The sequence below is a fragment of the Ochotona curzoniae genome, unplaced genomic scaffold (genome assembly GCF_017591425.1).
Source record: "Ochotona curzoniae isolate NIBS_2020 unplaced genomic scaffold, NIBS_Ocur_1.0 contig_2692, whole genome shotgun sequence".
NCBI classification, from domain to species: domain Eukaryota; kingdom Metazoa; phylum Chordata; class Mammalia; order Lagomorpha; family Ochotonidae; genus Ochotona; species Ochotona curzoniae.
In genome coordinates this window covers 20245074-20258947 of record NW_024465556.1, presented here as the reverse complement: position 1 = coordinate 20258947, position 13874 = coordinate 20245074, and the positions used below count along the sequence as shown (strand labels likewise).

At 43.2% G+C, this 13874-nt stretch overlaps 1 protein-coding gene across 26 annotated transcripts in view; it reads left to right on the top strand.

Annotated features, from left to right (window-relative positions):
- Positions 1 to 13874, top strand: part of KCNMA1 (potassium calcium-activated channel subfamily M alpha 1) — a 664040-nt gene that overhangs the window by 588721 nt on the left and 61445 nt on the right. For 25 of the 26 annotated variants that reach the window (XM_040976116.1, XM_040976108.1, XM_040976123.1 and 22 more), the window contains 3 exons: positions 2066 to 2189; positions 6271 to 6495; positions 9675 to 9867. In XM_040976116.1, coding sequence (XP_040832050.1) covers positions 2066 to 2189; positions 6271 to 6495; positions 9675 to 9867 — 542 coding nt within the window. Of the gene's footprint in view, positions 1 to 2065; positions 2194 to 3274; positions 3281 to 3367; positions 3441 to 6224; positions 6496 to 9674; positions 9868 to 13874 lie in introns of all 26 variants that reach the window. The other variant, XM_040976120.1, reaches the window with a different exon arrangement.

Below are 13874 nucleotides of genomic sequence, written 5' to 3'. Positions count from 1 at the left end.
GCCATTGCGGCTGTAGGGAGTGAACCAGTGGATGGAAGATCTCTGTCTCATGCTCTGTCTGTAACTCTGACCTTCATTTAGTAAATAAACCTTCAATAAATAAATAAATGTTTAAATTCTGATCAGAGACATGCTATTTCAGTCTCTGTGTCCTGAACCAAGATGACAAATATAAAAGATTTCAGAGAGAGAACTATTGCATAGTGGGTGAAGATCGCCTTTTTATGCTTTGAAATTGGTCATATAGAAGGTAAATCACTTCATGATAGATTTTTGGAATTTGAATCTGTTTAGATTATTTCTCTAATTTTTAAAAAAACATTATTGACTAGAGGGTTGGGGAGAGAACACACTTCTATTCACTGGTTGACTCCCCCAAATACTGGAAGTGGGAGCTGGGAACACAGTCCAGATTCTCAAGGGGATGGAAGGAGCCCAATCACCTGGGTCATCATCTAAGGCTGCATTACAGGAATCTGGAGCCAGGAGCCAGGGCAAGGTTTTTAACTTAGTCATCCATCCTGGACACAGGAGTTTTAACTCACAGACCAATGCCTACCCCACCTTTTTGTACTTCTTGCCATAGGTGAACAGATATGCAGAGAAGAAAGCTCCATAGTTAGGTACGCACATGAGTGCCTTTATCCTATTTGGTCAGTGTAGAAACTGACCATGACTTCCTCCCACTCTGTGTCACTCTCAGACACCATCATGGACAGAGAGTGAGACCCAGGAATTGTACACGATTCTTTCTGATGCTATAAACCTGTCTAACCCATGTGCTTCTATTATCCTTTTTTTCAAATATGTATTCATTTTATGTGGAAGTTGGATTTACAGAGAGAAGGAGAGACACAGTGAGAAGGTCTTCCATCCACTGGTTCACTCTCCAAAAGGCCACAGAGGCAAGAGCTGAGCTGATCCGAAGCTGGGAGCCAGGAGCCTCTTCTAGGTCTCCCACATGGGTTCAGGGTCCAAACAACTTGGTTTATCCTCCACTGTAGGTCCTAAGAAAAGAGCTGGATGGGAAATGGGGCAGCAGGAGTATGAACTGGTGCCTAGGGATTCTGGCACCACAGGATGGAGGATTAGCTTGTTGAGCCATACCACTGGCCCTTCTATTATCACTCTTAAGGTTGTAGGAGAGGTTCTACCAACCCTGCTTGGGAGGGGTATTCCATGGAAGCATCTTTTCTTCCTATAAACAAATCAAGTGAGTGAATATGCGAAATTGAGACAAGTTTGTTAATGTGCATGTGTGCTGAGTTCTTGTCTCGGAAATACTGCAGTTGGGAGGAGGATGTGGGGAGACTGGGGTCAGGGAGGATGCATCCCTGAATGGTTAGTGGAAATACAGTTGTCAAGGCAGGAATGGAGGGTGTTGTTCAGTATTGAAATCCTGTATCCAAGATGTAGGCATTTGGTAGTCGGTGTGCTCTGAAGTGGCGTGCTGCTGAATCATTAAAGGGCTTCAGCTGGGGAGAGCAAAATCTGATTGAGCAAATTGCTAAAATATTTAAAGAGCAGCCTGTTAAAGCTTTTACAGCGAAGAGCATCGCATCAGAAGTTGTAGTCCGAAAGAGTGAGTAATTGGCTTTCCATCCCTATGCCAGTCAGTCAGCATGAGGCTCTGTTCCCATTGTTTCCTCTTCATTGCCATCGCCAATAGCAGTCCTTTGGTGAGTATGTTTGTGTACATGTGTGCATGTGCGTGTGTTTGTCTTAGAGAAATTGGATAGCTGGTAAAGCAAGAGTACAGGAGTAAGACAGCCCCATCAAAAGCTAGACTAGTCCACCAAATGATGTGTCTGAAGACCATTTAGGAAAAGAGGAGAAGAAAGGTTACTGCCTGGCAAAGGTTACCTTTACTTCCAGATGGGTGGTGATGGGTTAGGACTGTTGTCTTTCCAAAGATAGAATTTTTAGGGAAATAACAAAAGGAAAAAAAAAATGACAGCCACTTTTTTCACAGCTTTCACCTCTTCTTTGATGGAACTCAGGGGACACTTTGCATTTATAATTTATCACATTTTCCACTTAGAGTTTCCTGTCCTTTCCTTCCCAGACATGACCCTTTGTTAATTCCTGGCAATGATCAGATTGACAACATGGACTCCAACGTGAAGAAATATGACTCTACAGGGATGTTTCATTGGTGTGCACCCAAGGAGATAGAGAAAGTCATCCTGGTGAGTAATGTGGAACTGAGGTCAACCACTTCTTCCTCAGCTGTGTGTGTTAGGAATGAGGGTTTCTTAACTGGATTGTAAGGCTGATCTAGTCCCTGGCCCAAACAGACATTGAAACATAGAACTATATTCAAAATATGAGCTAAGAGAAGAATTTTCAACCTATGAATATTTACTGATTCATAACATAGTAAGTGGCCACAGTCTGTGTAGAAGGCATCCTGGGAATTTCTGTGACGTGTCTCTGGAAGCAGAGCTCATCTGTGCCATGTAGAAGCGTGGCCATGGAAAGCATCATGGGAGTTTATGTTAGGTGGCTCTGGAAGCAGAGCTCTTCCATGCCACAGAAAGGCATGGCCTGCGGTGTGTTGCTTAACTCTTTGTACATCATTTCTCTTATTTGTAAGATAAGAATGTTTCTAGTTCATAGGATTCCTGTATAACATATGCCCAGTAATGCTGAGTGCTATTCTCATCATGATTAAACACCATGAGGAAATCTTAGTGCTGCCTGTAAGGTTTGTGATCCTTCTTTCAGCACATGATGTGGACAGGCAAGTACATATGCTGATAATGATGGGTTCACTCCTGAATGTCTCCACTGTAGCACTGAAGAGCAATGATAACATTGCATTCTACTCTCTGCATTTGTCTTACTAACAGCTTTAGGTTTTAATGCCAACAGTGGCTTTCCTAGAGTGGATTGTTTTGCTAATTCATGAAAATAGATTGATAATCAAGGAAGGTCAAAAGGAATGTTTCTTTTTCTCCTTGGTGTTGCTAATCCTTAGCTTGCTGTGAGCTCATTTCTTTACCAGCCAGGGAATTTGATCATTTCTGATGTCAGGGTTATGCTTTTTAACCAAGGACAATACCTGATCCTAAGAATGGCTTTGTACCCCAAAACAATAGATTTTCTTTTTTTTTTTTTTTCAAATCTAAGTGTGTATTTTCTCAACTTAATTACAAGCAGGCATTGAAGCCAATAAGGCCTCATGCTGGATGCTGTCTTGGAGGTGTCATAGTTGCAGACAAAGTCACAGACAGAATTCTCAATTCTCACTGTCCAACATAGCCAGAGGAAGCAGGGTGCTAACCACAAAGCTGCTGGGTGAGTAGTGTGTTCTACACACTGCACTTTTACTTAGGTGTCCGAAGCTGTGGGGGATCATAAATAGGGGTGCCCAATCTGACACCCCAACTTGTACTGATTTGCTTTAATATTCCTGAGAAGTACATGCTAACTGACATGTTTATTGGGAAAGAAGAACTTAAATAACATCATTTAACAAAATACTCATGAGCAGCTAGGCAATACTCTTGTTGGAAGCACAGTCTCTGCTTTCTGCTTCCATAGAGCTGTACTCTCATGGGGCACAGAGAAGGCCTTCAACTAGCCAAACTGTGATAACATTTCAGAAACACACAGACTGTCCCTAATCCTAAAATCCAGTATCTAAGATGCTCCAAAATCAAACAGTTCAAGTGCTAACATCACATGACACCACAAGTAGAAATTCCTCCTCTGACACCATTGTTAAGGAGCCAGCCAAAATGCAGGTGCACTAGAACTATCAGATGAAATTACTTTCAGACTGTGTGTATAGGTAAGTATGAAACATATGTGAATTTCATGTTTCAACTCGAGTCCCATCCCTAATGTATCTAATTATATGCATATATGTGTGTATGCAATTATGAAAAACAGAAAAAAAAAAGATAAACTAAAATCAGAATACTTCTAGTCCAAAGCTTTTTGGATAAGAAGTGGTCACTTTGATTTTGCAAAGTGCAATGAAAAAAGTAGAGCAGGATGTAATACCAGAAAGAGATTGGGAGAGGCCCTTGAACCAGTGTGATCCAAGAAGCCCTCTCTCAGGTGATGGTGATGTAGAGATGAGAGTGATAGGAAGGCCCATGTGAAGATGCTTGGAGTTCATATGTTCCCACTGGGCACAGGACTAACTGCTTCAGGGGTTTAGAATATGTCAGAGGCTGTCCCAGTCTTGAAGAAAGGACTGTCTAATTAGAGAGAAGACGTGAGGTATGACTGTGAAATAGCATATGAGGCACGGAGAGCTGTTCTGATCTGAAAGGAAAGGACTCCTATCAGACACAAACAGATTTTACTTACGGCTGAGAGGGCCCAATTCCTTGGAGGGTGCGTGAAGAAGCATGTGGGTTGGTTTCCTTAGTGGGTCTTCGGCCTGGCAGAATCTGGGTCTGCAGGGCTAAGGTGCAGGATGCTATATCCTCACAAGGTTCCGAGCTGATGCTGATGTGGCTGGTCTGAGGAGGGGTGCTTTGAGTGCCTGTTCTAAGCGTGTCTCCTGCTCACTCTGCTAACTGGTGAGGTTTCTGTCTCCCTATGCTGGACTTCAGCTCCCACCAGGATCCGAGCTTATAGAGTTCTCCAGCTTTTTGAAGGGAGAAAGCCTCCCAGGTGGCTGACAATTAAAAATAATTAGGAGGCCCAATGCAGAACATGACAGACTGGCTAACTCTCTGCTGGCAGTACCCAGGCATTCACAGTTTCATGCGGCCCAGATAACAAACTCTATGTCTTCTCTATGAAGCTGTGATAGATAGTATGAGCTCCCCAGAGAGTCCTCTTTGGTCACAGTTTATCAGACATTTCTCTTAGCCTGTGTCTCAGGTTTCCCTGTGCTGTTACAGAAGGAAACCAATAATGGTGACAGCCTTGTTTTATTCTAACGATCAGTGAATGAGCACTAGCTTCCTGTTCTCCTTGGGGGTTACTGTAATAACCCTGACATTGTAGTGAATTGCAAAATTGGCATTTAAACAATCAATACACTGGTCAATTCTAGGAATTAAATCAAGCCGAGTTTGATATGTGCAGTGGACATTAATATGCCTTCCCCAAAGTGTTGTAAGCCCCAAGGGTTCATGCAGCCATACTGTGGGTGGAAAGAGGGGAAGACAGGTACAATGGGAGGCACTGGACCAGAAGGACAGGCAGAGACAGCCTCACAACTGGCCTCCTTGTGTTTCCCATTCTAGTTGTGTGGTGAATAAAAGGACCAGTCATAGCAGCTAACCATTCACATCACCTGGGCTTCTTCTCTGAAGAGGGATGGTTGTGAAAGTTCTTTCAGATAATTTATAAACACAATTCTGGAGTAGGTCTATTGCTCTTACTGATCTTTGTTTAGAATCATGGGGTGTGTCGGGGAGGGATGTTTTTTCTCTAAGTGACTTATAAGGTGGGTCCCTCCAGGCACACAGCGTTGAACCAGTCAGCATCTCTTTCCTATATGATATCATATAATGCATAATTTAGGTTTAGTATCCATAAGATCTCAGACACAACTAATCAAGTCTGCTGTTGTCACCTGAAAGTGGTCATGGTTAACACCTAAATACATAAGCTTGGCTGTGTCCCAATAAAACTTTATTGGAGTTTGAAGTCAAAGACTTTTCAGGTAATGTAAAATATTATTTTGATCTTTTTCTAGTCATTTAGGGGTGTAAAAATCATTTTTAATTCAAGTACACCATTGTAACCCATAGGCTGTAGGGGTTCAGCCCCTGGTTTTAGATGTCATGTTCTGTCCACAGATGTTCTGTGACAGCTCACTGCTAAGTCCAGAAGTCAACACTAGTTTTTCCAGCTGAGATCAACATTGGAATCTGACTCTATCGTCCTCTCAGCAGGAGAGCTTAAGTAGGCATCTCATTTTAGCAATAAATTCATGCAAACTCAAATTCCTCTTCTTAAATAGCATTAAATATTCATGTTCCGCTTTATCCCCTCTCCCCAAAATCATTGTGCAACATTGACTCACATTTATATATGGTATAACTTTCTCAAGTCTTTATCAAAGAAGATAGTGAATGTCACTGTGGGTGACATTCTTTTTTTTTATTGTTTATATTTTTTTTCTATCAATACAATAAACTTGTATGTGAATGTATATGAACTGATAAAATAGAAATAATAACATGTAGTAAACACTCAGCAATGTTTACTCAATCCTTCACACACAAGATTCTTTTTTCTCCTTTCAAAAGCCTCTGGAATGTTCTCCCCAGGCTCATACATGTCTTCCTTCTGCAGACGCGCAGCGAAGCCGCCATGACCGTCCTGAGCGGCCACGTGGTTGTCTGCATCTTTGGTGATGTCAGCTCAGCCCTGATTGGTCTGCGGAACCTGGTGATGCCACTCCGTGCCAGCAACTTCCATTACCATGAGCTCAAGCACATTGTGTTTGTGGGCTCCATTGAGTACCTCAAGCGGGAATGGGAGACACTTCATAATTTCCCCAAAGTGTCCATATTGCCTGTAAGTCCAATGTCACATCATTGATCATCTTCCTTTCATTCACAAAAAAAACTTTCCAGCAGATATTATTGTAACTTTGATCATGCTTCTGCATCTTCACCTGGAGAGGCACCTGAGGACCAGTCTTCCCATCAACTCTGTCTAGAAAACTCAAGTCCTAGGAGACCCTATTAAAATCCATTGACTATCAAGTTCAGTCCCTTGTCAAGGGTGAAATTTAACATGTGAAATATATTAACCTTGTCAATGTCTAGATAGTCTCTCTCTCCAGTCAGAGCAGTGTGAAGTTGTGATAGTTATGGGAAGAATTTGCTCTAAACCCATTTACAGCATTTTACTAATTTTGTGAAAGCATAGGAAGTCTTTGATCTGTATCACCTTATGTTTTTGACTGCATAAGTTGAAATGATAGAATTCTCATTTTGTCTACAGCTGATCCCTACTGTAGATTAGCCCTACCACCATTCATTCAGTAACATAACAATGTTTAAACAATGTTTACCTCACTCTGTATGTGTGTGTGTGTGTGTGTTACACGCACCTGGTTGCAAAACACAAGAACCCCAATTTAAAACAGTTTGGGCCCTACAATTTGATGTGACTTTGTAGGATACAAGACAACTAATGAATTCCTAATTAATAAATGTATCTTCCACAAATTAAAAAAGTTGTAGAACCTTATGCACTTCAGTGTTTGATAAATAATACAGTTATCACTTATCCTCCAAACATTCTCCCCCAAAGTTTATATCTACCAAACATAGAAACATACTTGGCTCATTTCGTAAAACTGGTAGATCGGATTGTTTTCTACACACTCCTCCACATGGTTCTCTCACCAATAGAAGTTCCTTTGCAAAGGTCTTACTATTTTCCTTGGATATTTGTGTGTATATCTGTATGTAAGCGTGGAAGTGTCATGTTCTGTACTTACATGTGCATGTCATACAGGTGGATTTATGTTTCCTTCTGCCTACTCTCATGTACAGCCTGTCTCCCTATGAATGACTGGTGACTCATGTTCAGGTCCTTTCCAAGCCCTCTAAAATCCAGCATACTCAAGCACAACAGATTTGCACGAAATAGGCCCTCATCCATGCCTTCACATATGTCATTGTTTAAACAGTGTCCCATAGATAGGGCTGGCCCAGGGAAGCTCCATAGGCTTCTGTGCATGTCATCTGTATTTCTTACGGTTTGAAATCATGTGTCTATGACTGCACAGTGAGCGTCCTATATCACAATTACTGCTACAGTCGCTACAGGGTGAATATTAAAAGAATACGGATATAGGCAGTTGAAGCTTACACAGCAGCAGAGTGATTCAGGAAGTCGGTCAGACATTATTCCACTTCTCTTGAAAGACATTGCTGCACAGCCTGGAACCCAGGTCTCGTTTCCTTCCAGATTTGTGCTTAATTTCAATAGTTTGGAGCCTAAGAATAGAATCATAATGGCCACTCGTCAGAAAAGCCAGTGGCTTCCATATCTTCTAGCACATGCTTTCTTCTCCAAGTTCCTCCCCTAGGAAGGGGAAAGAAAGGAAGTGATCGAGAGATAGATGTGGCAGTTGGCCACATCGTCAGGGAGTTGACGGTGACACGAGGTCTCTAGACAAGCGTAGCAGAAGCTGGAGTTAGGCTGGAGGAAAGGAACTGGTGGCCATGTGGAAATTCCAACATGATGCTGTGTGGCCACAGAGGAGCTCTGACGTAGGGTGGCCTGATTCATTTTTCTATGACCCTTCCATGAGAACACAGCATGTGTGAAGGTCAAGGCCCTGTCCTTCCACCACTGCTGAAGTCCAGCTGTGGATACATCCCTGCATTGGTTGCCACTCCTGCAATAATCTGTTTTTTTTCCCCATTATCTTTTGTTTTGGCGTTAAAAAAATGTGTTTACTGGCTTATTTATTTTTAATGACACTGGTAATTTACAAATAAATTCTTGTTATAAAATATTCAAACAATACAGAAGTATGTAAAGTCAAAAGGGAACTTCCTCCCTCACTTCCTCAATCTGTATTTCCCTCCCCAGAGGTAATTACTGTTAATAGTTTAGTGTGTTTTCCTCTTCCCCCCCGTCCAAAATTTATATGCATATTTGGAAATGGATGATTTTATTCTGTGAGGATTCCCCCCCCCCATACAAATGAGACAATACTTTTCAAATCTTCTCAAGACTTTTTTTTTTTTTTTACTCGTTCTTTGAAATCCTTGGCATCTCAGGAAGAACTAGTTCTGTGTTTTTCTCTGGTATTGCTTTGCTGCTACAGACATGTCTGGTAGTTAGAGGGTATTTCAGAAAGTTTGTAGAAATACAGGATTGAGAGGTAAGTTTATTTTTGATATAATTGAAAAAAAAAAAACCCTATCTTAAGTTTTCCAGGATACGGATGTTCATGAACTTTTGGAAGATCTCTCTGATGCATATATCACAGCGTATTTTTTGCACCAAAATACACTTACCTTTTAAAATCATTTCCTTCAAACTTTTGAATACTTTAGCATATTTAGTCATTCCTTTATTGTGGAATAATTAGATTATTTCTTTTTTTTTCTTACTGAAAATATGCAGTAGCATTGTATAACCTGAAGTTTAACCCCTTTGGGGGATACCAATTAATTCCTCGCCCTCCCTGAACCTTGGAACCAAGCAGAGCTTTCCACCCCTTCTACCCTTTTCTTGATGCTTACTGGCCATTTCCCCTTGGCTGCCTTGGAAATTCCAGATGGAGCCCAAGTCAGAAGTGACCCGGTATCAAATAAACAGGCATTGCATCCCCATCCCCTTGTCACATTCTGAAAGGCAGAGGTTGCCACAGGACAATTACTTAAAGCAAGACAATTACCAGGCAGGAAGAAGATGTAGAACCCTGGCAGGGTTCCTGTCCTGCGTTTGTTAGTAACAGCTTGCTTGAGTATTGAGAGCATCGCTGAAACGCTGCCATCAGCACTAACTGCCCTTTCGATTAGCACACAGCTCCTATTCCCTGGAATGTAGTTAGGCCAGCTTAATGTCAAGGCATAAAAAAGGTACTTGTTAAATAATTTCCCAAAGCTCCGGTTCAATCTTTAATTTGTTTTTCTTCTGTTTTTTTTTTTTTCCCCTCTCCCCTCTCACTCTCACTTCTGGCTTCTTTTTCTCTCTTTTTCCTTTTCCTTTCCTCTACGCCAAAGGGTACGCCATTAAGTCGGGCTGATTTAAGGGCTGTCAACATCAACCTCTGTGACATGTGCGTTATCCTGTCAGCCAATCAGAATAATATTGATGATACTTCGCTGCAGGACAAGGAATGCATCTTGGCGTCACTCAACATCAAATCTATGCAGTTTGATGACAGCATCGGGGTCTTGCAGGCAAATTCCCAAGGTAAGGACAGCCTGGAATACTTCTTTGCTGTGCCTGTGGGGGACAGGGACTGGCAAGAGGAATATCCCTCACTTGGTAATTCAAAGAGGCTCACATGAGCCTGCCTGGCAGTAAAACCCGTGGTTGCTTTGCCTGCTTTCAAAGGGACATCTGCTGCCTCCACTCTCCATCCCAGGACACAGACCTGACATAGGTCGTCCCCACACATGCTAGGTTGCCTTGCCCTAAAATAAACAAGCCTCTAAATGATCACCCCATCTGTATTCCCAAACCATGACTTTGGGGCCAGGGTCACTGGCAAAATATCAGAGCACCAAAAAGATACTATGTGAGTCTACTGTTTTCTTCCTGTAAAGAAGGGGTCTGGAAACAGTTTATAGAAAGAGAAGGCTATTTTGGTGCCAAAAAAGGAAAAAAAAAAGAAAAAAAAACCTGAAACCGTGTGTAATTTTTTTTCTATACCACACATCTTTTAATGTATTTTTAAAAGACCACCCATGTATTTTTGCCACTGTGCTGGGACAGAGTGTTAAAGATTGCCATTTTTAGGGCTCCATGTGGGACTCTACTCAACAAGAGACTGTGGTGTCTGATGGGTGGGGACTAGGGACACCACAGTTATTTAGCAAGCAGACACTTGTCAGCCCGTGCATTTTCCCAAAGGAGGCACAGCAATCTTAAATGACACACATCTGTTTTCTGCTCTGCCCCCAATCTCCCCTGTCATTTACACTGGGATTGTAGGCAGGTGGTTGTAAGTAAAGATGTCATCTGCAAGTGTTGGAGAGGCTGCACAGTAGAGATACCATACTGTAACAGACAACCTCGGGAATGGGGATCTGGCAGAGTGGGCTGCAATGCATTTCCTCCCTGAGTGACACCCTCATGTAAACTTGCTATGAGCTGGGGAATGGTTGCCACACATGGCCTACTGGGTGGGTAGCAGTGATGCCCTCTGGAGCCTGAATCCCATCACTCCTGAATAGAAGCTTTAAGGAGCATAGCCACAAGAACTGCTGCTACTGCAATAGGGAGCAACACCTTCTTGAGCAGAGTAGGTGTCTGACAACCATGCTGCTCATGCAGAGCTTTCTGGAAGCTCAATCATGAAACCTAGACCTGTGTGCTCCATTATCCTTTATCAGCCTCCTTCTACTGTGTGCTCAACCTTGCAGCAAAGCTGGGAACAACATTCTCCATAATCTCCTTCCCTACTGGTTTTCTGCCTTTTATCGGTCTGGACTAGCGTGAAAGACTGGCTGTGATGTCAACTAGAAAGTGGATATTGGAGGCAGCTGTACCTCTACTGTATGTTGTGCAGACTAAATAGTTCAAAGCAGTTCTTGGACCTGAGAACCTATGGCTGTGCACTGGGGACTGAGGCAGGAGTGAGATCTTCCTGGAGAACTCCCTACATGATGGTGCCTGTGAAATAGTCCGTGTCCTTCTGACAACGTTGACAGAGCCAGAAGTCTAATATTTACTTCTTTACTCCACTACTATCATCTCACCCCCAAGTCTAAATCATGGTATCCCTTTGCTCAGATGAGTCTGCAAGCGAGAGCATCAAATCTAGGTGACGAGAGGGTTTGAGCTCATACTTGCCACTGAGGAGCCAGAGCCTTCCTCCGATGTAGCCAGCCCAGGGATCACACACAGATGGGATGCACAGAGTTAACCGCCATGAGCCTCCAGCTGGCACTTGGTGCCTCTGTTTGAGTCCTTGCCTCTCACTATTTGTCCGCACCTCCCTGTCCCAACAGCTCACCCCAGGCTCTACATTACCTGCAGGAGCTTGTTCGTAAAGCAGAATCTCATGGCCCAGCCCAGACATTCAGGTACCCTTTGATTCCTTATATAGTCAGCAACAAGTCCTCATGCCAGCCGTTAGAACCCCTATCCAGCCTCCCAGATTCTATGCATTGGTCAACGGGGCAAATGGTCTTCCCTTCTCCAATGTGCAAAAGCCAGCATCAATTCCTTTTAGCAAAGAAGTTTTGGCAGGAGCTATCAAGGAAGGGAGCTCTGCATGCTGCTGTCATTGGAAATTTGTTGTGTCTTTCCCCAAATTTGCACATTAAATCTTCATCCCCAAGGGAGGATATGAACAGATGAGGTCTTTGAGAAGCAATATGTTCATGATCATGGGTGGAGTCTTCATGAATGTGAATTTGTACAAGAGGCCCCAAGGGGACCCTTCATGTTGGCTGATAGGGATGAAGGGTCATCAGGGGGATCAGTAAGCAAACCCTCACCAGACCCTGAGCCAGCTGGTACCTGTGCACTGTACTTCCCAGCTCCCCAAACCAGGGGGAAAACATTTGTGTTGTCTCTAAGCCATTTGGTTATAGTGTTTGCTCTAGAGTCCTGAATGGATTAAGACACACACACACACACACACACACACACACACACACACACAGCAAAGGAAGGCAGGGGGTGGAGCTCTATGCCTAGTAGTGCCTCCGATGGGTTTCTCAACAACAGAACTTGTCAGTAGCCATCTGACAAATCCCATCTGCTCTCCACGTAGGCCCATGTTCCCATTTGTTTGCTTCCACTCAGTGCTCTCCACATACTCTTGGTTCAATACTCTTTGTTCTGTCAATAATCGTGATCCCACAGTGGACACCCACACAGAGAGGTCCCTTCCTCCCCAGTGCTCCCACTGGCCCCACACACTACTCCTCGGGCTTGCCCATTCCATGGGACCAATGAATGAGGCGACCCCACCCCCATTGCCCTTCCAACCATCCCAAGTGCTCCCTGGCTTCAGATATGCTTGTGACCCCTCATCTGGGCATTTGGCATGACCCAACCTCCAGGTGGTCTAGAAGGATGGGGAGCAATACAGATTTCAAATTATCTCTTTGTTTTGGGAAACAAACTTAAACTCCTCCTGATTGTGGCCTACTTAGATTCATTGCCACTGCCACCCCCAATTTTCATTACTGTGAATGCTATGGTTTTTATACAACTTCATTCTTTTCCTTCTAGTAGTGAACTCTGTTACTCTCTCCCCAGCAGTATAGAAGTGTGGACTCAGAGCAGATGTGTTCTTGGGCCACAATGTCCCTGTGAGCTCCGAGAAATTTTTTCTAATATGATATAACTGGACATGAAATGTGTATCATCACATGGAAAAGGGGGGGCCTTCCAAGGAAGTTGTGCCTGGGTCTTCACCACTGATTTTAGGGCTTCTCTCTCTCTCTCTCTCTTTCTTTCTCTCTCTCCCTTTTCTTCCTTTTTAAGTCCCTGGCTAATGTCACTTTTTCAGCCCACATGGTGTCAGAACTGACCCAGCCTAGGGATTCTGGCCCAGACACTTTCTGAAAACATTCGAGATGTATGTGATGGCTTGTTGTCAAAAACAATTACAGAAAATGGTGGCACATTCCATGCAGAATGGTCTATCAGATGTGACATTTGGGTCTATGAGATGCAGTTTTAATATACAGCAGGCAAAACTATAGTGACAATTATATAAAGCAGGTGAAGCCGCTTCTTGCTGGTCAGCAAACATCAGCTCTGAACCACTTTACAGTTCTTTACCAGCAACTAAGAGCCTTTATTTACAGAGTGGCTGTCACTTCCCTTTGGCTGGAGAGCTGGTGTATTATTTAGCACGCATTTATCTGGGGAAAACATTTCCATTTAAATCAGCTGGTACAACAGTGGCTCTCGCCAGACTGTTTCCCTGTGGTTCTCAAAGACAAGAATTGAGTGTGATCTTGGAAAGGAGAGTGAACAGACGGAGGGCAGAAGGTGGGTCTGTTCTCAGAGACTGCCTCAGCGAGTCAGCTTCTAGAAAGAGGGCATACATGACAGGGTCTCCCCTTCTATTTTCATATCAAGACACAACATGCGAATTGTATAGCTTCTTCCTGCTTAACCTTTCAAGGACAATAGCCTAAGCGAAATAAAGAGAAATAAATAGGCATCATCGTAGAATAGGTGCTGTAAAAACTCAGGACTCCAAGAGGACTGGATGCAGGCACTAGGTATCC